At 38.8% G+C, this 25,998-nt stretch overlaps 2 protein-coding genes across 2 annotated transcripts; one reads left to right on the plus strand and one right to left on the minus strand.

The window, feature by feature from the left end:
- Positions 1-742: 742 nt before the first annotated feature.
- On the plus strand, positions 743-4,866 carry prokr1b (prokineticin receptor 1b). The gene is given in 4 exon segments (XM_018696803.2): positions 743-1,388; positions 4,023-4,353; positions 4,355-4,594; positions 4,596-4,866. Coding segments are annotated over 4 exon segments (1,173 nt in total). The 5' UTR covers positions 743-921; the 3' UTR covers positions 4,731-4,866.
- Positions 4,867-18,846: 13,980 nt separating this feature from the next.
- Positions 18,847-25,506, minus strand: plek (pleckstrin). Its single transcript, XM_018696804.2, has 9 exons — positions 25,340-25,506; positions 23,031-23,186; positions 22,631-22,812; positions 22,003-22,094; positions 21,703-21,887; positions 21,448-21,552; positions 21,215-21,298; positions 21,034-21,103; positions 18,847-20,881 (listed from the first exon to the last, which is right to left on the minus strand). Exons 1-9 carry the CDS (start codon positions 25,379-25,381, stop codon positions 20,742-20,744), a joined length of 1,056 nt encoding a protein of 351 aa, XP_018552320.1. The 5' UTR covers positions 25,382-25,506; the 3' UTR covers positions 18,847-20,741.
- Positions 25,507-25,998: the final 492 nt, after the last annotated feature.

Genomic DNA, 25,998 nt, shown 5'->3' on the forward strand with positions numbered 1-25,998 from the left:
CAGAAAAGTCGCGGAACCGTCTGCAACATTTGCTGGTAAGTGTCTGAAATGTTTAAGATTTGTTTTAATTTGCTGGGTTTTATCAGTGTCTTACAATTAAGACAGAGAAAGCGTCTCTCTATCACCTAAGAGTCTACATTTGGTTATGTGGGGTAATTTACATCCAGCCTCTCATGATCTATGAAAGCTTTTACACCAGCTGAGACCTCCTGCACTTTAACAGTTTGATTTAGAAACTACCCCCAAAACATTAATTGAAAAATAAAAAGTACATTTTTATTCTAGTTCTGCAGATATTGAAATTCTTATTTCTGTGGCATTGCATTGTTAAGAGAATGATATATATAGCCAGCCAGATTAATTGTGCAGCTGTGTCAATACAAATCTGTCTTTTATCTGGTTATAAGTGCTCTTTTTTAATTTAAACACTTTTATACTATTGCGTTGGTTACCTTGTGTGCACGCAGGAGGGATTTAAGTGACTAATTTTGCAGCAAAGTAAATGCCCTGCCATCACGCTGAGCCTAATCTGTGACACTGGCTTGCTGTAAAGTGACACAGTCTTAGTAAATTACATGAAGGCCTTTGATTAGATGTAATGACGTCACCCATGAACATTTTACTTAAGAAAATATCACTGAAATGTCACACATGCCAGCATGATTACCGCTGTGGAACTGAGATCATGCCATGAATCCTGACCCTGCATGAGTAATGCTGAAATGGGGACTTTCTGTTCCAGGTGACGATATGCTTCTGTTTACAAAGAAGATTCAGCTTGTTCAAATGTTCATCTTTGCACAAGCAACCTCACTGAGGATGTACAGAAAAGCAGTGACCATTCTTCGTCTAATTTCTTGGGTCAAAATTGTTCTCAAATACAAGGTTCTCTAAACCAAAATAAGACTGTGTGCTAAAGACATGGGGGACTCCAACATTAGCCACGTGGTTGCAGCTTATACAGAGACGCAGGAGAGTCTCCCAGCAGGCAAGCTGGATCACTATATGGACAACTATGAAATGGACTACGGCATCCCTCCTGATGAGATCCCAGACACCACCCAGGGCCAGGCCTTCTTCGTGGCCACCATCGTCATTGGCATGGTCCTGGTCTGCATCATGCTTGTCTGTGGGTTGGGAAACTTCATATTCATCGCCACATTGATGCGCTACAAAAAGCTCCGCAACCTCACCAACCTGCTCATCGCTAACCTGGCCATCTCAGACTTCATTGTGGCAGTGGTGTGCTGCCCGTTCCTGGTGGACTACTATGTGGTGAGACAGCTTTCCTGGAATCATGGATGGGTTCTGTGTGCTTCTGTCAACTATCTCCGGACTGTGTCACTCTATGTGTCCACGAACGCCCTGCTGGCCATTGCAGTTGACAGGTGAGTCTCTTATGTCTGCACGTACATAGTTTAATAAGCCTCTGCTCCTTATATTAGTATTCTCTCCCCTCCTCCTCCCCTCCACTCTTTCTCTCATTGCAACCCATTCTCTGGCTAACTTTGTTAATATAACACTCCAGTCATTGACCATCTCACATTCACACTGAAGTGGATTATTTTATGTTAAGATTTATGTTCGTGCACACTACTTCAAAGTAAAAATGTTAAAACGCCTTGATTCATTTTAGATTGTTATTACCATCAAAAAGCTCAATTGAAAACAGTTCCCCTTCTACTCTGTTCAGCATGCAACAGGTAGACATCCTCTCATGATGAGTCCATCTGCAGACCCTGCTCTATCAGTGCCAGCTACGACTATTTAGTCCTCGGTTCCCTGGCACCAAGGCAGAAACATACTGCAAACGTGTGTCAAAAACAGGTTGTAAACAGCAGTTTACGTGCAGAAGCATCCAATATTCAGTTAGGCTGGGGTTGTGCCAACACTCAACGTAGAAGTAAACATGACTAAATGAAAAAAATGGATTGCTCCTCCACTGATAGCAGTACTTTTCTTTAAGTTTAAGTGAACTACTTGGTACAGATTAAGGAAAGCTCACCTTCAAGGTTAAAGGAAACCCATGGGAACCTATCCTCAGTGTCATCCACTGTGCTTAAGTGAACATATCAGCAGGATGTTTTTACTGAATGTATCTGCCAAATGTTAGCATCACACTTACAAGGCAAAATTTAACAAATTTTTGATACAAAGCTCACAGAGTACTGTGTTCAGTGTGTATGCAGGAAAAGAACAGAAAACTGAAGGGATGATGCACAAAATCAAGAGGAAAAAATGTTAATGCAGACATGCAGAAGGGAACAAAAAATGAGGTAACACCCAACAGCAAACATCACAGTACCTCAGACTTATAGCAATCAATGAGCATGTTCAGTTAATTACAAGGTGGAAGTAACAGCACAGAGACATCCATCCAACCATTCATTAGCTGTTCTGCTTACTCTTTTGATGGTTGCTGAGGCAGGAGCGAGTCCCAGCTGACACTGGGCAAGAGGTAGGATACACACAGGTCAGGTCATCAGCCCATTGTTGAACTGACATATAGAGAAAAACAGCCACTCACACCTACAGCAATTTAACACCTACGGGAGAGAGCCTACCTTTTTCACAGAGCTCATTTTGACATGACAGGTAGGAAAAAATTAATTGATGGCAAAATTTTGCTGAGATAGGGCAAAAGGCCACAAGGAGCAACACACAAACAAAGCTTGATAAACCATGCTCAGGACCATGAGTCTCTTACAGTGCTTTTGAGAGAGTAACAGAGTCTATAATAACACTTTGTCTCTCTATGTGCATGAGCGCACGCTACACCCACAGACTCACAAAGAAGTATGGTTGAGATTTTAGATGCCTTGCGAGGAGTGTTGTTTGATTTGTGCCCAAAAGACAACATTGAGGCTTGATAATGTGTGTTGTGTGCTGAAGTAATTATTATAAATTACTGCTCAGTCAATAATCATCCTGCCATTGTGGGAGCTTTCTGATGCTAACAAAAAACAACAGCCTACTGACTGCAGCTTGTTACAGAGAATCCACAGGCCTGCTGCCAAACCAATGGGTCATCATTTATGACTTTGTGGGTGGTGCTCATTATATTTAAATCTTAAGTATTCTAGGGAAGTGTGCATGATAATTCTGCAGCAGGTAAAATGAACTGTGAAATTGAAATCACCAAGAAAAAAACTAATATAATGCTAATATGATCAGAATGGAATAATTATTTTTGAACTATTGCCTGGTGTATTTAAAGAGCATTTACTCAACAAAGTAACCACAAAACAATTTTAAAAGTGTGCTATTTATAGTCCTTTATTGGCTAGTAAAAAAAAAAAAAAAAAAAAAAAAAAATATATATATATATATATATATATATATATATGAATGATCAGTCTGTATATATATATGTGTGTGTGTGTGTGTGTGTGTGTGTGTGTGTGTGTCTGTTTTGTTTTGTTTTGTTGTCCATTTCCAGTCTTAACACATCTGTACTCCAGCTCTGTTTTTAGACTGGATGATAATATGACAATTATGTAAATATGTGAATATTCTAGATGTCCTTCGCAGTGTTTTGTACAAACATTTTGTTTTTTTTTCTTTCTAAATGTATTGTGTTTGAGATGATAGGACTGTTTACCAAAACATAGATACACAATAGAAAACCAAAACATAGAAACACAATTTTACAATTTAAAAAATATGAATAACCTAATTTTTTATGTGGGTTAATGCATTTGTGTTACCTGTCAATCAGCTCAGAGTGGTGTAGTAGTGCCACCTTCTTTCTTTATATGTGGATTGTAGATTGTGCCTTAAGTAGCAGAAAGCCTCCATACTTTTTGAATCCATTAAAATGACTTTCTACCAATATGAAAAATTCAGTTCACTGAATAATGGAGCACGATGTATTGAACTTTAATCTTCCATGAGAGACAGAGAGCCATTTGCAGAATCTGTTGAGTTTGCACACCACTCAGACTGCTAAATAGACTGTTTAATTGCATTGTATTATGTATTCACTGAGTCTTCAGTGCAACAATATGTCTGTGTTCCTCCAGGTACATGGCTATTGTCCATCCTCTCAGGCCTCGTATGAAGTACCAAACCGCCTACTGCCTGATAACGGGGGTCTGGATTGTTCCCATTCTGATATCAATTCCCTCTGCCTACTTTGCCTCTGAGACCATGTACCCTCATGGTGGCACCACCCCGACCACTCACAAAGTCTTCTGTGCCCAGATCTGGCCTGTGGACCAGCAGGCCTACTACCGATCCTACTTCTTGTTTGTTTTCGCGGTGGAGTTTGTCGGGCCTGTGATCGTCATGGCAATGTGTTACGCCCGAATTTCACGCGAGCTCTGGTTCAAGAATGTCCCGGGTTTCCAGACAGGAGCAGATTAGGAAGAGGCTGCGTTGTCGCCGCAAGACGGTGATGGTCCTGATCGGGATCTTGACAGCGTACATCTTGTGCTGGGCACCATATTACGGCTTCACCATCCTGCGAGACTTCCATCCAACGCTTATTTCCCGACAGAGGAACTCCCTGGTGGCTTTCTACATCATCGAGTGCATTGCCATGAGCAACAGCATGATCAACACCTTCTGTTTTGTCAGCGTCAAGAACAACACAGGTTAAGCACCTGAAGAAGATTGTACTGCTGCGCTGGAGGTCAACGTATGCCCCCAGTAAGACTGTGGATGAGACAGATATGAGGACATCCTCCATGCCTGTAACAGAAGAAATTGAATGTATCCACCTGAGGTGAAGAGAAGAAAAATCTGTAATCAGTCATTGAGATTTGGACTGTTGATATACAGAAACTCTCATGTTTAAATCACATTTTGGAAAGATTTCAAGCATCATGAAGCACAAGGAAAGGTCAAACCTTAACAGTTTGCTGATTAATGGGGCGACATAGCTCAACTTTGTCAGTCATACATACAGTGCTTCTATTTGAGGTATTAAGAGAATGTAATTGTGGTGCATACTGTGGCTATAAACTGTGTTTTGTGAAATGCTATTGCATATATCATGGAAGACTTAAAAATAATAGCAGCTGCTGCCATTATTGTGTTGACTACCTACTCAACATAAGGTTAATGTTTGTATTACCTGTATCAGTATTGTTGAAATTGATTTTCAGCAAGGTCAAATAACTCTTGATACTAAAGAAATCCTCTCATCGAGAATTGCTTTTGTATTTTTGATTTTTGTGTTTTCTTTTTTAGATGTTTACCACTAAGAAATTAGTCAGGATTTATCAGTAGGGGTGTCATTTTTAGGAATATAGAGTACTGAGTAGTTCCTTTGAAGAACAGAGATACATATTCCATGTTTTTGAATGTCTTAAAACATATTTTTTCTGCTTATTTGTCATTGTAAAGAAATGGTACATTTGGTTGCATGCTGTCTTTGTAGATGAATGAATTTTATGTGTGTTTATCGTAATAAACAGTGAGGCACTGGAAAGAGGAGCCACCTTTATTTATTAAGATGTACTTCAATTAGCTTTTTGTACTATATGCAGTTTGCCTGTAACACCAGTGGACTCATTCATTATCAGTTGTAAATCTGAATTTCTGGGTCCTTATAAATAATATAGATAAATATTTATATCCTTCCCATGGATAAATTAGAAATGCACTGTGAATGACAACGAAGAAGTGTTAAAATGTTTCCAGGATAGCTACATTATGGGATGAAAAAAATTTCAGGTTTTGGTGTCATTCTTTCTTGAATTTACTTTATACACTGACATTCAACTGCTCTTATTAAATCCCATTGTTGAACATGTGTTAACAACCCAGCCAGCTCATGAATTTTTCATTGCCCTATGTAGCTGCCTTTGAATGAAACTGAGGCAAAGTCATTGCTACTTCTTTTCATCACAAGATATTCTGGGAATACCTTATGAGTCACAGCTGAAACGTTCTCTGGCTCCTAACTCACGTTAAGGTTGGGGAAATGCACTGTACGGAAATAATGAGGTACACATTTGACAATATGAATGGACTTCCTAGGATTCTGAGCTAAGGCAAGAGAGCTGGATCATCACAGGACTAACAGGAAAAGGTAGGCCAACTCAAGTTATAGCACCTAACAGCAAAATATGTTCATAGGCAGCTGCTCTTTGAAGGATCTGAGCAGTTCTTGCATGATATTGCATGAAACTTTTGTTTTCTTGTTTTGTCCTCAGCTTTTGTTGACTGCTGGTGGGACCTGACATCAGTGCTTTATATGCATTGTCATTGTGGAGAAGCAATATCCCATTGGAGTTAAAGTATGCTGTGATGAGTTTCCCTCCAAGAAACTGACATTTTGCCAGATGATGTCTGAGCTCCTCTCTCTTATGTGGTAAGGTTGGAAGGATGTGCTTTCATGCTGAAAATGCCAGATGAAACTTTCAGCATCCATTCATGTCACAACTGAATATTTTACCTTGCATCTAAAGGACAGGGGCAGTTCTTTGATGACCAGAACCCACACATGTAGAACACAGACCAAAGATGGTTTGAAAGGAGTAAAAATGGCCATCTGCACATGACTAAGCCACTTATCCTGCTCAGGGTTGTTTATGGCTTGAGCCTACCTCAGCACACAGGCATACAAGGCATGATACATAATGGAACAATCTATCATCAAGCGAAGTAGGAGATCTGGGTAAGAATCGAACAACCCAAACAGGAAGGTCCGAATTGACTTACCCAAAATAAATGGAGTATATCTTCACAACTACAAGGGCTCTATGTATAACATTAGTCTCAAAAGAAAGAAATGTGAGATTACTACAGAGGTGTCAGAATCAACATATGTGTTACTGTGTCAGAGTAAATTCACCTGGAACACAGTAGAAAATTTGAATTTTTATCTCCGCCTAAAAAAGCTCACAGTTAGCACACAGAGTGAAAACCACCTTTGACTCATAGGATAGTAGCCCAATTCAGCTACGAATTAGTAAAGTAATATCTGATGAGTAACTGTGGAAATGTAGATGCTAAAAAAGTGACCTGAGCAGATTTACAGATGTTTTAACACAGGTATGTCCAGGCGGAACCACCAAATGTGCCATTTGACCTTTCTCAGGTACCAGACTAGAAAACTACTTATATTTCAACCAGGAGACTCGAGGATAGCGCCCAAATTCACCTTAGAAACACCCATGACGATCCAGAAGGACGTAAACCCAAAGATAGTATATCGTAGGAAGAGTGCATCACTTCACAATTAAAAGCCCCTTCGTCTTTACAAACAGGACCTTCGTGAGTCATTTCAAATTAACACAGAGACATGGGAGTAGACAGTAGCAGCGTTTTTTCGAGCTGGAATATAACGTTTGACCGCAAAACAGGAAAGGTAAGACATACTGTATGATTTTGTGAAGTTCTTTTTTGCTACTCTTTGGCTGCTAGCTTGCCGAGTTTTCGTGGCACAGTGATGAGATAAACGTATTTGTAATCAGCAGAGTTTCTGCGTTCACATGGCACCATGTTTGCTTGAAGTGGTGAAATTAGCAGAAGGACTAAAGTGGATATGCGCTGCTTTCGTGTTTTTGTCACATGCCCATATAATTGCTTGGGGTTTGTACTGTGTTTCGTTTGGGTGGCGATGCTCGACAGAGGCTTTTAGCTGAGTTTCTCCCCGTCATTTTGGTATGCTACATGATAGGATTGGTGCTCCCTAGCCTACGTATAGATCGTCTGTACTGCACGCATCTCTCGCAGATGATGAGGTTAATCAAACTACTAAAACAAACACAGTGGAACAAACATTAATGTTCAGTTTACCGTCACCTTATGAACTATCACTGCAAACTTGTATATTTCCATGTAAGTCTCACACTGCTGTTGTGGCAAAATGCAAGGAACATATTGTTCAGTGTTTTAAAGGGGCTAATCCAGGTAGAGCTCTGTTTGTCTGTGGTTTGTTAGTTTAAATGATATGTGTGGATATACTATTTTTTTTTTATTGTCATCAAATACCATGAAAAGGCTACAGACAACTATGAGTTGATCCTATGTATTTCAGTTTGGCTTGTTCCAGTGTTTTATTTAACCTTTTTATAGGTATACATTTATGACCTGTATTAAACCACAAATGTAGTGGTAGGAATGTAAAGGTGAGCAGTGCATTGAAGCAGGAGGTGTAAAGTTTACTTAGTTACATCCCACCCCGTGCTGCTACTGTGGTCAAATCAGAGGGCATCATTGGATTTCCATTATGAAAGGCATCATGAAAAACTGACTGCTTAAAACAATTTTACATAACACCACAGCAGTGAGTTAAAAAGGCCATTCACATTCTGATTCAGACACACAGCTTAACAAGCTCTAAACCATTAGCCTGTAAAGTAGGAAAAATAGTTGTGAGATGATGTCTGGAACACATTTACTTTAAATTGCATACACTGACCTTTTTTCTTATCATCATTACATGGTGTGCATCACCCTTATTGTTTTACAATGCGCTTAGTCATGCATGTCCCAAGGTTCTTGTTTAGTACATTGACAGGTTGTGAAGATTGTCGCCTCTTATGCTAATTTTCTTACAGCCTGTTGTTTGGATGCTAGGAAATGTTTATCTAGCCATTATCAGGGTCCATGCTTATTGTCCCTATTAGTCTTTTATACTCTGGCCCCTGTGGGTGAAGTGTCAGTTAGCGAAGGGGTGCCCCTCCTCCCCATGTACCTCACTTTCCTGGAGAACCTGCTATTAGGTTGTGCAAATAAACAACATTTTCCAAGACATATATTTTGCTGGCAACAGGCAGCTAGGTTTCTCATTATTTGGCTCCAATGGGCACTTTCTTTGTGAGGCTCAAGTGTGTGCGCATCATCATTACTCCTCAAGATCATATTTCCCCCTTGGCTCGAAGCTACATATTATCCTGTACTCCACAGACATTTACAGTGACAATGAATGTTTTCACATATGCTGTTCTTACTTTTTTAAGTATAAAAAATGGCTATCATTACACTTTCAATATTTCTTACAGGAATTTGGACAATATGCAAGAGGTACAGCACTAGCAATTCTGTGACATAAAACTAATACAAATATGTTTCCAAGCAGAGAATACAGGAGTTCATTTGTGTTTATATAAGTCTAACATATCATGCAAAAACTATTTATGAGTGAAATCATGCACTGACCACCAACCACAAAACTCTCCCAAAAGGACAAGTTAAGAACAGCACTATTGTAAGTAATGCATTCAACAACCTCAGCACCTTCTTTCTGATTAGTTTAGTGCTAGCTGGGGGCCATGTATGATTGGCCTCATGGCATCTTGGGGGTTGAAACCACTGATGAAAAGTTAAGAATGAATACTGGATATTGTGGGAGCAATATAAAAACTATTCAACCCTTTACCGTAAGACTAAGCATGACATTTTCCTTGCCAAGCCTGAATGTGTTTAAAATATAATAAACCATCATCGCAGATGTAGCATGCTGATCCACCGCATGATGTATGCATGAGCTCCTCTCCTCTCATCAGTACGAACAGCAAGGAACCTGGTCTGAATTCCACAAACCGTAAAATGGCTTTCTTGTCTGACAGTGTCCAGCATATTTATTCTTTAGCCCCCTATAACTGTCATGTATTCCCTTAAAGAAGTGCTGTCATCCCAGTGATAAACAATGTATGAATGTCAACTCACAGCTTTACAGTTCTTTTATGAGTCTTTCAGAACAAATGTTGCCTCATGCCACAAGCTTCAACCATCCACCATCTTTAACAGTCTGAGTCATCCCCCTTTAACACCCAGCCAGTTACTCTTTTCTATTGGCCAGACAATGGAATAAACTTCATTCTTTACAGACTCACACTACTGTCTCCAAATACTTAATACAGTAATTATTACAGCTGACATGCTGAAGAGTGCTTTATGTATTTGAAAATGTCTGGATAAGTCTAAAGTAGCAGAGACATTATGCAAATTAGTTGATGTTGATATTTCACTTTATTTAAAAGAGGTATCATTTTTATCTTCCCATGTGGCTACAGTCTGACTCTTGTGTGTGTGTAATGTTCATCTGTGGGACAGTAATGGGTCTGTCTCGTGACCTGTCTGCTCAGCTCCTCGCAGTCTGACCTGCCTCCAGGAGCAGATCCAGCACAGTGAGTCTATCCAGAGAGCTGAATCTGATGGTAATGTTCTCTCTCCCTCCTCCCAAAGGCGCTTGGCTTGAACTTCACAAGACGTCACGTTAACCCACTCCTAAGACAGAGATCAAGATCAGGCTGTTTGGTGTAGAAAAAGCTTTCCTTAAATGGTTGACCAGCTTGACTGCCATCAGAAGCAGATCCAGAGGGATGACTCTGTCCAGCTACAATTGATATTAACAAGAAGTTGCTTCTTTCTTTTCTTCTCCTCCTTGCTTAATACAGTACAGTACAGCTGGCTTGTCCCTGCATAGGAGCTCATGTTGATCCATTCCTAACACAGAGATCCCTCTTTTCCTTAAATGGGAACCGAAATTGGTACCCAAAGTGTTACAGGAAAACTCACCTGTCAACATGATTCAGTTCATACAGAGCCCAATGACATCAGTTACCATAATATGGCAACCATTTCTGCATTAACTGTTTTAAAGCAAACTCTCTGAAAATCTTTTGGATCAAAAACACAATTCCTGTACGCTTGAAAGGTAGCTCTATGAAGAATGACAGCTGGGGTCAGCTTGGATTCGCACCCATGGCGACCCAGACTTTTGGTAAAAAAAAACCCTGTCAAAACGTATCAAAATGTACATAGTGTCTTCTCAAACCACTCCTGCATAATATATTTCTCTGCTGTTGATATGTTGGTTCAGTATGTTCCAAATGCTCACAGCTTTTCCACAACACAGTACTCCATTATTGCACCAGTGCCTTCTCATAGCTCTCAAGTAGCATGTGTAGCTGTTGAATGACAAAATGAGGATTGCTAAACTAACTATCTCTGGCTCGACCTAAAACGCAGGTGTGAGAGTGTATTGATCTTTCTTGAAAAGAACAAAAAAAGGTCAAACAATTTTTTGGTAGTCAAAGTTTACAAAAAGTAGAAATGTGGGACCTTCCTACTAGTGTTTGTTTGTTTTCCCTGCCATCTTCCCGTGTTTGTCTCTGTATAGAGCTCCGGTAGCTGACGTCAGACAATCCCGGCATGCAACACTCAAAATTTAAACAACGCTATATTGGCAGGAGTGCATGCTGTTCAAATTTCTGCCAGGTATACCCCTGCTAGCAGCTAACTTGACTCTTTGCCTGCTGTGTTTGTAAAAAGTATAATATTCAACCTTTGTCTAGGTTTGGAATTGAACTGTGGGTAATGTGACTCATTAAACATTTACAAATGCTCCATGGGCATCATTTCTGCAGCATTGCCTCAAAAAATGTGGACAGAAGATGCTCACTGCAGATACACTTTGCTTAACCCCCTACACTCTTCAATTTAATGAAAAAACTTCTGTGTTGATCAACAGGTGGGCAAGTCTTTCCAGGAGCCAGCATGTTCAACAGACAAATGACTGTCACACATCAATTGGGGCTCTTAAGGCCAACCTCTCTTAGATGGTGGTTTAATGTAATGTTTGTGCACTTCCCTATCCTCACATGGCCCACAGCATTTTTAGGCAAGCAACATCCTGTGACAGCAAATCATTGGCTGGTCATGAATAATGATCCTGATTTGCTCAGTTTGTGCTCACTAGAGAACAATTTGATCAATAATGTTCCTTTAACAGCTTAAATGAATAACTGTTCATTTGTCCTTTGTCCTCTGTCCTTTGTTACACAGTGTTGCAGGTGTCTTTAAACAGCAGTGTGAGAACTGAAAGGAACTTGTGTGTTATTCTTAAGAACAACCCATCCTCCTCTTAACTGTTCTTAAAGTTGGTTGTAATTTCTTTTGCTGTTATACATAAAAAAAACTCTTACCTTCTGTTTAAATATGACATGTACATGCTTTCAAACCAGATGAATAGAGATCAACATTTACATATGGCCATGGCTGTTTTCTAATTGGCTTCATTTTTGCTGTGAATCATCAGTCACAAAGTTGACATGATTCACGAAGGGCACAGCAGCAGTCAGACCTGCTCAGCATGGTTGCAGATACTTTGAAGTTAATAACCATTTGCTGCCTTGCCTTTTACAGTACTGGACACGTGTAGCAATAGACCACAGGGTACGTAATGGCAAGGCCCTACTGACCAAGCAAGGCCTCGTAACTTTGTGCAATTTAGTTTAGTATTCAAAGAAAAAATGCATCCAGTTACTTCATAATTAGAATTTTTCACTTGGAAAAAGGTGAGCATGATAATGCTACAGGACATAATTAAGTGTGGTGTATGTTGAGTATGTCATTCTAGTCTTCAAGGCAGCATCACATCCTAATGAGCCTTTCTGACTTCAGCCCCAACAGGCATGAAATCGAACAGAAAGCCATCCATCCCACCATGTCATGAGCTGTTAGCATGGCTCTACTCTCCTGAGATGTGAATGGCGTAGCGATGACAGCCTGTCAAGGTCCAGATTTTAGCCACTTAGAGGATAAAGAGAAGAGGAGGACAAGCAAGCAAAGGTAAACGTGAACAAGTTCTCATCATCTATCAACTCCCTGCTAAGACTTTCCATCAATAACAGTAAAACCTGTGTCAATCACATCTTTCAATTACTGTCTGATTAAGGGTTATTCTCAAACATGATGACACTGTGCTGATAAATGAAATGGATCACCTTAAGCAAAGGAGAAGAGTTAACAAAACTGCAAAAGACCAAATTTAAGGCATATTTTTGCTTGTATCCTTGGGAAGGCCAGAAAAAAAAGAATATTTACTTTGCTATTGCTGTTTGTCAGTGATATTCTTCTTGTCATTTTAGTATAGATCTTCCCTTTGACCTACACTGTGATCTAATATAGGCAGGTATATAGATAGAAATGTAAAATATTCATCAGAAATTCAACTAAGACTAAAGGTTAACTAATAGTAGCACTATTATGAATTATGTTATTGTGTCCCCATTGTATTACTTTCTTGTCTCTTGGCAAACCGTTGTTTCTTTACACTCTATTGCACTGGTCATTTATTGTGACCTGGACAGTTACAGCACAAATCCAATGAGCCTCTCCTGTGTTATGGAGAGGCCCGAAGAGTAATAGAAAATTAAGTGTTCTGGTTTGCTGGCTTTGGAAATAGCCTCTCCTCCCCAGGGATAAGAAGGAAAAAAGAACAATAAGGAGAAAACAAGAAACCAGTTTTTTTTTTTTTCTGTGTGTGTTACAGTCCTGTTTTTGGTAAGAAGGTACACTGGATTGCTGTCATGAGTAGTAAACATCTGAATACAAGATAATGCATTTCAAGTATTATCTAACAAAATTTAAACCAATACCACTGAGAAACATTGTCAGAAACATACACACATACTGTATTAGAAGTACATTTTAATACGATAAACTTAAAATAAAATGTACTTCTTTAGGAGGCTTAGTCATAATCTCTGCATTAATTTGGAACTATTAATTCATTTCCAGGATCAAATATTGTGTACTGATGAGATACACAGTTGTTTCCACTACAGGGTATTCTGTTTTGTGGAAAACAGCCCAGAACACAGAGGTAAACTGAGGTGATTTCATCCTGTCAGAATCTCCTGGATATTTTTAGTGTGTGGAAAGTAAATATTCCAGACTGCAACACCTCCCAGCGTGACCTTTAAAATGACAAATTATGTGAATGATTTAAAGCATCTTTTGACCTTGTGTCAACCTTCTTGCTTTTTGTGCAATGAAACATGGCAGTTCGAAGTGCATTTGGGAGACTGTATCACTCAAAAAAAATCACTACGCTTTGGTACCAACAACATACAGTATCTTTCCATTTTCCTGACAAGGACCTCTGTCTCTCTCACTTGAGGAAAGTGAAAATAATTTTGCCATAAATGCAATCTTTCCCTTACCCAGTAGTTTTGTTTTTTACTTGAATGCTTGTGAGTCATTTATTTCATCATGTCAGTCATTTTGGAAGGCACTGATAAACAAGTTGTTTTGTATTTTAGACTGAGAACTTGAAGCAGTGAATATCAGGTTGAAATTTGCCAGGATGGAAAAGCTTTTCAACGCAGTAGTGTATAGTAAAACAGGTGCACTTAGTTTTAAAAATGCTATATTCCCCACAGGCCTGTAAGAGAGGTCTGTGGGAAGACTCTTGATGTATTTGAGAATCAATCAGTTTTGGAGCAGGTGGACTAGGACAATGTCATATATAAATATGTTTCGAGGAAAGATGTATTTTTGTGAAAATAGATTTAACTAAAGACTACAAGCATTTCACAAGCAGGTCCATTTTCTGACTTTCTATCTTGTAAAGTCTAAAAGAACTTCAGAAAGAACTGCCATGGAAATCAGAACAGAATTGGTGGCAAGGTACCTTGGTAACTTCAGTAGACACAGCTGTGACTGTGGTTAATAAAAGACTGAATGGCCCCATACTCCCACAGTACCATCCACAAGACAGTCTGGAGGATGTGGTTATAATGCTTAATCCAAAAACTTCATATAATAATCAGAAGCAGAAGCAGAATCATTTATTAATCCCTTGCGAGACATTGTTGTAATAGTTGAAATGTCTCACCACAAGAGCTCCTATGTTTAATTTTCTTTGTTGGGAGGATGAGAATATATCTACCGGGAGCTGAGTGAACTGTTTGGAGAGTATTATAGTAGAAAAGCTTACACAAACCTGTTATGTTATGTACAGGAGGAGGGTCAGTCCTTGAAATAATCCATTGTTACCAACGTAATTACTCTGTCACCTGTGTTACAGGCAGCTATTGCAACATGAAAGTAGCTAGTACTTTTAGAAAAATGTTGTTTCATCCATGCTGGCCTGGTATGCCTAATAACTGTCTAGTATATATTCATTTTGATGGGTTATTGGTGTAAATTTAAGTCATCTAGTCATTAGAAATTAATCCTATTTGTTCGATAAATGTAGAAAAGACAAGCACAGCATCATTGCCTTCTTATGGCTTATTGAGTTTGTAATATTGACTGCGCCTCACCCAGATCTTTAGGAGGCCTGTCATTAATCTGAACTTGTTTCTTTTTAAGAACTGCTCCATATGCTTAGGAGGGAGCCTCTTTTCCTTCTTTCCACTCATCTGCTCTTGCAGCAGGTGTCTGCAACCACCCTACCTTTTCTCTATCTGTCTTCATATAAAATAGAAAAGGTTGCTCATAACACAGAACCTGCAGAATTAATGCTATTCTCTGCATCTTGCAGAGATTTAGGCATACAATTTAGACCACTTCAAACTAATTGCTTGGGTTTTCCAGCAGAAACCATGAAGCCTTCACAAGTGACATGTGATACCACTGATTTCCGTCCTCAGTCCGCTACAGAGTAAACTCCAGGCTGGTATCACCAATACCAATATGATACAGATTCTTTGGGCAAAAGCTTTTGTTTGCAGAAAAGGGGAATAAAAAGTCAGCAATACCCATTTCAAATTACACCTACATAATGACAATAACACATCAGACTACTCCCAGGTGCTCAACAGGTTTTGTGGTGTTGCCACAGCACCTCACAGTCCTCCCACACACATCACATAAAACTTTGTTGCTGTTCTGAGAACTGAAAAAGTTCCACACGCAGTTCCTGTGTTTGTGGTCAGCCATCATCGATGTCAACGCCCTGTTCAGAGGCGTATACAATTAGAGAGCTCTAGTTCACGTATGACTGTGACAGGCAGAAGGAGAAGTAGTTTGCTATTAACCAGTCATTATTTAGACCAGATCCTGGTTGTAGTGTAGTTGCTTTCTACTATGTCTCTGTAGATGATAAAAACCACGTTTACCCCAAATCAGTGGGTATAGATGTTGATATAAAGTAACTGTATGGTTTGGCCCTGACACTCTTACTTCTCTAATGTGACTTCAGTTCTCTTTCCTGTATGTACCTGAATGCCTAACATTACACCCAATATTCCTCAAGTCCCTCAAAATCTATTGAAGGAATGAACACCACCCCCCCGTTCTGATGATGGTGTGATTATTTTCATAGTCACATAGTACACAATTTAGTGGCCCACCTTCAGCAGGGTAGACCCCTATAGCACGTGACCTCTGTAGCCATTAGATCCCTATATCCAGCACAAGTTCCCATTGAAGCCTTTGTGGATTGTTGGTTTTGTCATAAATGGGCATTTGAACAGCAGCTCACCTTCAGATCAGTTATTATTCCATCAGAGACTCCAGAGATTCCATCAGCATCGTCTCATTATGTGTATTCCAGTGTGTCATGCATTTTTCATATAGCATATTAAAGTGAGAAGTCATGTCAACCAAGAGAGGAAGATTTACCCTGTGTAACAATGGGAATTTGTTAGATGAATATTAGATTTCTTTTTGAATGTATATGACATTTTTTGTCATTTAATAAATCATGAATATATCTTTTCATGAAGAACAAAAACACATCATCTCCGGTACATAACACATAATGTCTTACCTGGGGAGTGAGAACCTTTGACGTTAGAACAAAAGAAGCACACACTCATTTTAAATGCTGTTAATTGCTGACAGGTCCAATCTTGCAGACCTTGTCTGTGTCTGTTGATGTTGATGGAAGATGGGCTTTTAGTCTGAGTAGCTTTCAAGTACTTCACCTGGGCAGAAGCTGAACTGTGATTTAACAGCAGGGTACAGATCCAATCTAAAAACCCATGTTATTTGAGAAGACACTCATATAAAACACTCCTCTTGGGGAGTCACCAGTCGAAGGTGAGGAAAACTTTGTTCCATGCTGGTCATGAAAAGACTCTCTGAATATTAGTTTGGCCAAATGCAGGGGTGAGTCAGAAGCTTCCTGATGTTTCTGACGCCATCTACAAGAGAATGCAGATGAACCTGAAAATGCAGTTCATTTGCTAACCAGGGCTCCAACATTAATTTTCCATTTTACGCTGAACAATAGAAAAGTAGTCTACTTCGTCCAGTTTAGTTTAATGGCAAATGGAAAAGATCAAAATTGTGAACTATGTTCTGGGAGGACGGACTGTTGTGCTGTTTGTGCATGGTCTCAGCAGGGTACAAATCCATTCTGTTGCCTTCAACTGTGTGATCTCTCATTTGGTGTTTCTATAGTGCCAGTCACCTGGTAGAGCTGTTGTCACTGACATATTTATCTGCCTTTGGTTAATATGATGATTTTATTGACAGCTACACAGTAAGTGTTATCTGTTATACCAGGTTGAGGATAAGTCAATGCTGTACTCAGACACATTGCTATTTTAGATTTATGCAGTTGACTGACTCCAAAGATATACCGAAGAGAACCATTTATTGTACAGTTAGCTACATTAATTTAAAAATCTTGATTTCTGGAGGAAACACAAAGTTGACCTCTGGAAGTAGGCAACTTGACCATGTTTGGGTGAACGTTGAATGATTTTTGTTGGTGTAGTGCTGGTCTGATCTTTAGAGTGCCGAAAACAGAGATAGGAAAAGAGGCATTTTTAAAAGCATCTACATTAGTGTGAGCAGGATTTTGATAAAAGAGTGTTTTCCTGTGTGTCTGCCTGTTTGTCCAGTTGTTTCTCCCATTTTTCAGTGGTGGGAGGGGGGCTCTTTCTCCCTCTCTCTTTTCACACTTTGTCTCTTAGCAGAGAGAGGCATTTTAAAAACCTCTTAAATCAGTTTGAGAAAACAACAGCCCCACAGTACACAGAACATTTTTTGCCTTCAGTTTTTATACAGCACATTTAGCTGTGTTGTATTTTGGCGCAGTTTTCATCAGGTGGTCATTACGATGAAGAACACTGCATTCTTCCTGACAAATAAATGCTATCAAATTGTTACTGAAAGCAATAGTCACACTCACTTTATTCATTAGTGTATCAGCTGTTGAACTTTGGTGACTGTATACTGAAATAGCAGCTCACTGTCCTTCATCAGCGCTGACAGGGTGTGTTGGTTGAACAGTGTGGGGTGTGTGGAATCCTTTTTCCCCCACCAGATCAGTTTTTTTTACACAATTGTTGAAAGAGCTGCTGTGTCTTAGTGCCGTACTTTCATCTACCACCCCAATCCCTCACCGATTAGACAAGACTGGCCGTGGGAGCTGGTGACCATCCTAGGATGGTGTCTCTATTGAATTATTTGTGTTTTCTTCCCACTGTGGTGGACTCCACATCCCTGTTTGTATCTGTTTGACCATCAGGGGATCAAACAGAATCCCTCTAACTTGTTTTTCACCAAGGAGGACATGCACACTCAACGTCCAACACTATATGTGGGTTATGAAGCCCAGGGGGTTTGACATTTTACAGCATGTATGCGTAAAATGCGTAAGTCGTCTAATTAGCTAACCTGCTTTCGCCATGTTTTTCAAATATAGTAAATTGACCATTAACCACAAGAAGCAAGACCCTGCTTTCTGATTAATCACAGCAACAGTCTTAGGTTGATATGTAGTGCCCTCCTGTGTTAAAAAGGTGAAACACACACACATATGCATCCAACCACATTAATGTATGTTTTTGAATTTATGATCAATATCAATTATTTGACTGTTAAAATAGAAATTCCACATTCGTTGATTGATCTTAATTAAAAAACTCAGAACAGAGAGGTATAGAAAGAAGCTACACAAACCAGTCAGTGCAATCAATATGGTTCCAATCCACCAAACATTGGCATTTTTGCTTACTTCATATAACAAATTCAGAGTTACATTGTTTTTTTCTTTGAATCAGGGATTACCTGTCTCTGCCCTATGAGCTGTCCGACAGAGTAGGCAGTGAGAAAATAACAGTGTGAGCAAGCAAGTGGGTGATTGGTGCCTATGGTTGTTACCACAGAAAAATGTCAATACTGTCAAAGTGATTCAGCATGCCTTGTTGGAGAAAACACTTTATTGGTAAAGGGTGACAAAATGGCAAAAGTTAACATGTACAAAAAGGAAGAGTTTGATCATATCAAAGTGAGATTAATGGATTAAAGAACTGATTTATTTGTCACTATTTCAGATCTCAACAAATCCCTTGTTAAGTATAAAATTACTACTGATAGAATTGATGTCCAAGTTGTAATAGACTAGATGTTATATTCACTTCAGTTATATTATGTTCCCCTCAGTTATCATCACTTTAAAACTCTAACAGACAGATGTGTTTTTTTAATGTAGTCATACTGTGGCTCAGGCTAGTCATTTTTTGTCACTGAATTTTCTCACATATACAAGAGACATACAAGCCACAAAGTGACACAAGTGTGAAGGCGGAATATGATTCAGACTTAGTTCACGCTCAGGAACTGCGTGTGTTTGTATGATACCTCAAACTGTCTCAAACTTTTGAAAGATAAGTATACAGGGAGGAAGTCAGAAAAAAACATTGGGCTGAATAATAAGCCTCCAACCAAAATTCTGCATGGCTTTCCTCTCTCTGTCTTACTTCCTTTTACAGTCAAACAGACAGTGCTTTGAGTTTGTGACTTTGGACATTTAAGGATTCAGCAGCTGCCACATAATTGTAGATCGTCCATATCTGAAGGTCACAGAGCAGCTCTCTTAGGAAACCACTTCCCTTCATGTCTGTTATGCAAAATAGAGTAAAATTAGTCTGCTTGTCTGTCTGGTTAGCTAGTGATAAAACCACAGCGTACAGTTTATAAAAGACAATATACAAGACAATATAACTTTTTTTAGGTAGCAGAATCTGAGATATCTCCATTAAGACACTGGCTCTTTATATTCTAGCTCAGTAACAACAAGGTAATATGGCCTTATATCTTCACACCGGGCGCTACTGAGGCATTAATGACACAAGTAATAGCCTGATAATATCTTGGTAAAAGTAATGAGCTCTAAATCATGTATGGAGTGATAGTGGGTATTACTGTTATTAACTATTTCTGTATTATCAGCAATATTAGTACTTATCTTACTAGTATTAATAACCACATTATGCAATTATTACTCAATAATAGGAATTTATGTGTCTTTATTACCCTCTTATTGGCATAGTGACATTTTCCATTTCTGTTCCTATTTTTATCAAGCTGTTCTTGACAGATTACTTTCATTTTTTTGCTCTAATGTTCCTTATTAGAGAAAATAAACCCTAATATTAGTAAACATGTTGTCATTGTTATTACCAAAATATGAATAGGTTATTAGGAGGGTCATTACCCCATTATTACCTGTTATTTTCACAATGTAATGCCTTATTATCTTGTTATTTCTGAGCTGGGATACAAATTGCTACTGGTTTAACAATATATTCACTCATCACAGTGCAGTGACAGCATTTGTACACAAAAATGTAATTAGGCATTAGTGATACAACTTTACACTGTTAAACTTAGGCAACTTTTCCTTTTCTTTGGTTAGTTCGCACAGCACAAAAACATCATAGTTTGATAAGTATAGTGTAAACTTTCCAGTTATTCTCAATGCAACATTACGATAATATGTATCATCTGCTACGCCATAGCTACTCATTTCTTCAGATAGTTATTACACCCTGCATTATACAAATACTCATACATCAGAATTTCATTGTGACACACATGATCATTTGCACTACCACAAACACACTTTAAGTATATCATTTGTCTTTCATATAATCTTTATACTGTGCATTGTCTGTAATATGCGCATTGTCTGAACCAATTCCCTATGTTGTAGTTAGCTGACACACTGTTAAATGTAATCATAAAACTTAAAAAATTAAAATATAGTTTCAACTGTGGCTGGCAGATATTCCACTACTGCTCCACTGCTCCTGTTATTTCCCACTTTTTGACACCGTCTGTATTGCTTTGATCCACTCCTTTCTTTCTTCAGCTGTAGCAGCTTGGAGGAAGTAGTGGACCTCATCTGAGGTGATTATCTCAAAGAGGTTGCCGTCAATGTCGTATTTTTTGGCTAAAACCAGGAAAAGATGAGGAAAAGGAGTTAAAAGGGATGACTTGAGGAGAAACTATTGGCAGTAAATACCAATTATATTTCCTTGTCACAGTCTTTCACAGCAGGGAAGCAACAGGCCATGTGTATCCTGTGGTGACGGTCTCACTCACCATCAGGCACAAACTCCACAGCCGTAACCACAGACCCACGGAGATGGATCGAGCCCAGAGGGTCATCACCCTAACACAAAGAAAGATGGGCTTCTGTGATTAGAGGGGACTTTGCTGAAATTATTCTTTTGTGTCAGTAAGTTACCTGATTTGTTTCCCTTATACAAGTCATTATATTTACCTTAGAGGGATCATAATAATGCATATAAGCAGGGTCATCTCTCAGTATGAACTTTCGCACCTTCCAGTTTTTTCTTCTATGTCCCTGTGATAAAAGAGCTAGTGTATTATTGTGACAGCTAATTAGAAGTTGTTTTTATTTTTGATACAGCTTTGATGACTTGTAAATGAATAGCATAAAAGCAGAAAGTACAACAAAAACACAGTGACATTTGTGCTTGCTTTCTGATTCACCTGTTTAAGTAAACACCCTTGTTTTATGATGTTTCCTCGGAATTCTTCCTTCACAAGCACATCCTCATCACTGGAGTAGCCCTCACAGAAGAACCCACTGTCAGCCTGCCACAAAACACAGCCATCCACACATACTGTACATTAAACATACACACATATAAATATTTTTTCATAACCTTCCCAAACCTTATTAATACTTTTTTTAAGATAAAATATTTTGCCAAATAGTATTTTTTAACACTCATCTGAACTTACAAAGTAGTAAAGAGCATGTGTCTGATCTAAGAAGGTTGTTTGCTCTCCACCTTCAGCTCCGTCTTTTGCCATGTCACCTGCAGGCTGGAGAAAACCCTCATTCAGGAGCCCTGTTGCTAACATAAGGGCCTCGGGCCTATTTCTGGCTTTTTCCTTCGAAATCAGCCACTCTACCACAGTTGCACCTGATCAAAAATGGGGAAGGAGCGAAAAATTGTGAGACTGTTAGAAGGTTTAAAAAAAAAAAAAAAAAACTCAAAACTTCCACGTGTTATATCAGTGAAACCACAGTGACACTACCGGTGAAGCAGTGGTTGAAAACACGATTTTCCTGCTCCAGTCTTAACTCTTTCACTCCATCATCCTGGTCTTTCATCAGTGTGTACAGCTCGCTGGGAACACACAATGCAAAAATTGTTAACATGTCTTCCCACACTACTGTTCTATCACTAAGCACAGGAAATTGACCGTATACTAAACCTGTGCCCCAAACAGACAGTGTCAAAATAACAGTTTAGCAACTGTAGCAAGCTTCAGATTTTTATTTTATTTATTTTTTTATATTTTTTTTAGTATAATATCATATGTGTGGATATTTAAGATCACTTTTACAGATTTCAAGCCATTCACAGAATTTTCAACCTATTCATTGAGTTAACATTAGCTTAACTGGCTAGTTCACTACAGCTGTTAAAATCTGACAGCAACAGTTATTATTTCTCCATCAAAAGCAACAGTTAGCTGCCAGAAGTTGTCTTCTTCTGTCTGAAAGACACATTGTTTCTGAAATTTCAAAAAATTTCAACTAATGCCTCCATTATCATTTCACACTGCAGTATGGGCCTAAGGGTATGGAGCTTAGCTAAGATTACATTTTTTGGTCAACTCAAAATTATTTCCACTACCAAGAAGATGTCATAGAACATACTTCAGGTTTATCTTGTCAGGCAGGCGAATGGAGCGTCTCGTGGACTTCCTGGCAAACCTTTTCCCCCCCTGCAGGCAGGTAATGGCCCTCTTGATGTCCTTCACCCAAAACTCTCTCTCTTCCATATGTGAGGCTTGGAAGAAGTGATCCTGCTTCTTGTCAGTGGTAAGTTTGAAAACCAGCTAAAATGGAGCAGTATTAGTCAGTCAAACTATGGTTTCTCTTTTCTCTTGAGAAAAAGTTCCTAACTTAGTACTTAACTTTAGCTAAATTAGCAGTCTGAAATCAACCAAATGCTTAAATCCTCTATGACTAAATCTTATATACTTTGCTGTTTTCATTGCTTTATTATTCAATACTAGTGCTGATTTTCCAACAGGTACACTTAATATTTTCTTACCATCCTCTTGCCAAAATCCTGGCAAGGACTGACAAGTGTTGCTCCCTTTAGTGGGATCATTCCTTTTGGAGAACGGTCTGTCTTCTTTTTATAGAATTCCACCCCATCTTCTGACAGCACCACCCACACTGCCTTCCAGGAGTTTAGCAATGTACCCTGAGGATCAATAAGACAAGTGATACAGGCAGCCCCAAGCAAGAGTATTAGTCGAAGAGGAAGTTGTTATGCTCCACTGTACATTGTCTGAATACTTTGATTTCTGCTTATTCTAACATATCTTTGTAATCATTAAAGGTACTATTAATTTGATATCTTTGTCATCCTACTTCCAACGATGACCTTCAAATCCAAGGCAGAGTACATGACTTTGAAGGACTTTGAAGATCCCTCAAAAGTACAAAGATTTAACATAAAACAAAGATAGTTTACTTTTTATTCAGATGATGCTTTTACTTTTACAAAAGTTTCTCTATATAAATTTTCTGTTTCATTTCACACACTGCAATTGGTGACATGAAGTGACATCTATTAGTGAAAATGAAGAAATGAAATTACAGCTGGCACTTCTGGTAATTCATACGTTGAAGAGGAATCAGCCAGCTGTGGCAGATCCTTCTCTTGACCATTTTTAATTTGCCTTTATAGATGTTCCAGTTCACTTAGGTTGATTTTGAAAAAACTGTTATGTCCTGTTCAGCTTGTATAACCAAATCCAAATTCTCCTGAGGAAACCAATAAATACAAATTCTGAGTGGTTTGATGAGTATAAAAAATGATGTGAATCATATGGTATGGCCTTGGAGCAGTCAGTAGATCTCGACCCAAGATTTTCAGACTGGCTGTTGTTTGGAGGGGCTCTTGTTAAATTGTATGTTTACTCTCAGTACTAAAGCTCTATACTATGTGCTGCCGATTTCTCTTCATACAAGTGTCAACACTGACTTGTTAATATATCTATTGAAAAGACCAAACCCCACAGTGATTGAGTCCATCACTTTTCTTCCTTCCCCAGCCTTTTTGTGGCACACATCCCCAAACTAATTTGTTTTTACCTTTCAAATATGTAGTTTCATTCTCACTAAGTAATTTCCTAACTGCTGGAAACTGCAAACAAAATTTAAACAGGAATCAAAAGAGCATTTGTCAGGGACTTTCTCGATACAAATTTATCAAGTGACTCAAAATAAAGTGCCCATGTTCACCCTAATGAAGGAATTTGATGGCACATTGATGTATTTTTGGACCATAAATGAGGTCTTTGGCACAGGGAAATAAGCTTCTGTATTTCAGGATTTGGTTACTCAAAGAATACATATTAGTCTGATCAATTCATTATTGACATTAAGAAAAATATAGAATATAACCAGCCTTATCCTTTAACATTGAAACATCTGTTTTAATCTGCTCACATGCACTTGGCCTTTCTTAACTGTACAAGTGTATTTTTTGTTTGACCAACTTCTTACCTCAAGTGCGGTGTTTCATTGCATTTTATTGACGCACATAGTAAGCTGTGAATTGACATAGCCTCACCATTAATCATCTGTTTGTAATGCCTCAACTGTTCTACCACTCTGCACATTGAGGAGAAATGTTCTTTGACAACGCCTGTAGCCGGAATAATGACGCACAGCTGTAGCTACTTGCAACACCCATAGAGTTAAAACAGAGTTTATAAAGTGCAGACAGTATACACTGGGTAATACAGCCTGTCTGAATAACAACAAATACAAAATTCTTTTTTTAAATCATAAAACTGGGCATACAAAAGCAAATGAATAAAATAAAGTTTATAAATATATCTTTGATCTTCATGTGAGGTGCACACAAGGCAAAAAGTCACACTTGGCTCAATATAGCAAAACCTGTGTGGGTATGCAACACATTTCATGTTTTACCCTGGGTTGTGAACAGAAGCAGGAAGTTTTTGTTGCAACCGTAGAACAGAAGTGTGTATTTGTGTAGTGACCTATGTAGCAACTTTCATGTGATGTGCAAAACTGTCACATGAAAGTATGCCCTGATGCTTTGGTACTACTCTTCACCGGTCCTGTTTGTCTAGGACGCGCTGTTACGACTTGTTTGGATGGTTACATACGTATTTCTTCCCTGATTTTAGTTACTGATGCATCAACTGACCCTAACCCTGCACTGACAGTGAATGAATGTTTTTCATCACTGTAGTAGTTATTTTTTCTTGCTGTGCCAATAAATATACTGATTTTAATATTATTTCTGCTAGATTATTGTAAGTGTTCAAATTAGTGTGCAACCCTAGGAACTGAATTGTGTTTTCTTGTAGTTCTTACCTTTTTCACCAAGTACCCCTCTCTGATCTCTTGTGGCTCCATTACTCTGCTCTCTGCTGCTGTCTGCTACAACTTTAATCACTTTTTTTGAAACTGTCAAAGTCGTTTGCCTCCCAATCCACCCACTCTCTCTCTCTCTCTCTCTCTCTCTCTCTCTCTCTCTCTCTCTCTCTCTCTCTCGCTCTCTCTCTCTCTCTGTCAAAACCACAGACATACAAGCAGGAAGCTATGCAGCTCACTGTGTGACAATAATGACTGGTCAACCAGCTTCCTCTTCTCTGTGGTATTATTAGTTAAAGCTGCAGTTTGGCTGATAACTTTTCATTGAATGAATAACCGTCAAATATAAAGAGGTAGCTTCAAAGTTGTGGTGAAAACATTTAAAGTTTTGGACAATTCACTACTGTTAGAACAAAACAAATCTGTTTCAGTTGGGGCTGCCATTTTAAATAGAGACAGTTAAGTTGGGAAAACACACACACTTACACACACACGCACACACACACACAGCACAGATGGAACCAACTTCCTGATGACCTTACAGTAAATGTGCGCCAAGTTTAGTTGCGTTCAAATATAAATTAAACTCCATGCCTCTGACTGAGTAATTCCCCTCACTTGTATTTCCTCTATTACACCTCAGGCTATTTTTTCTATTG

Source organism: Lates calcarifer, linkage group LG16_LG22, assembly GCF_001640805.2.
Source record: "Lates calcarifer isolate ASB-BC8 linkage group LG16_LG22, TLL_Latcal_v3, whole genome shotgun sequence".
Taxonomy (NCBI): domain Eukaryota; kingdom Metazoa; phylum Chordata; class Actinopteri; family Centropomidae; genus Lates; species Lates calcarifer.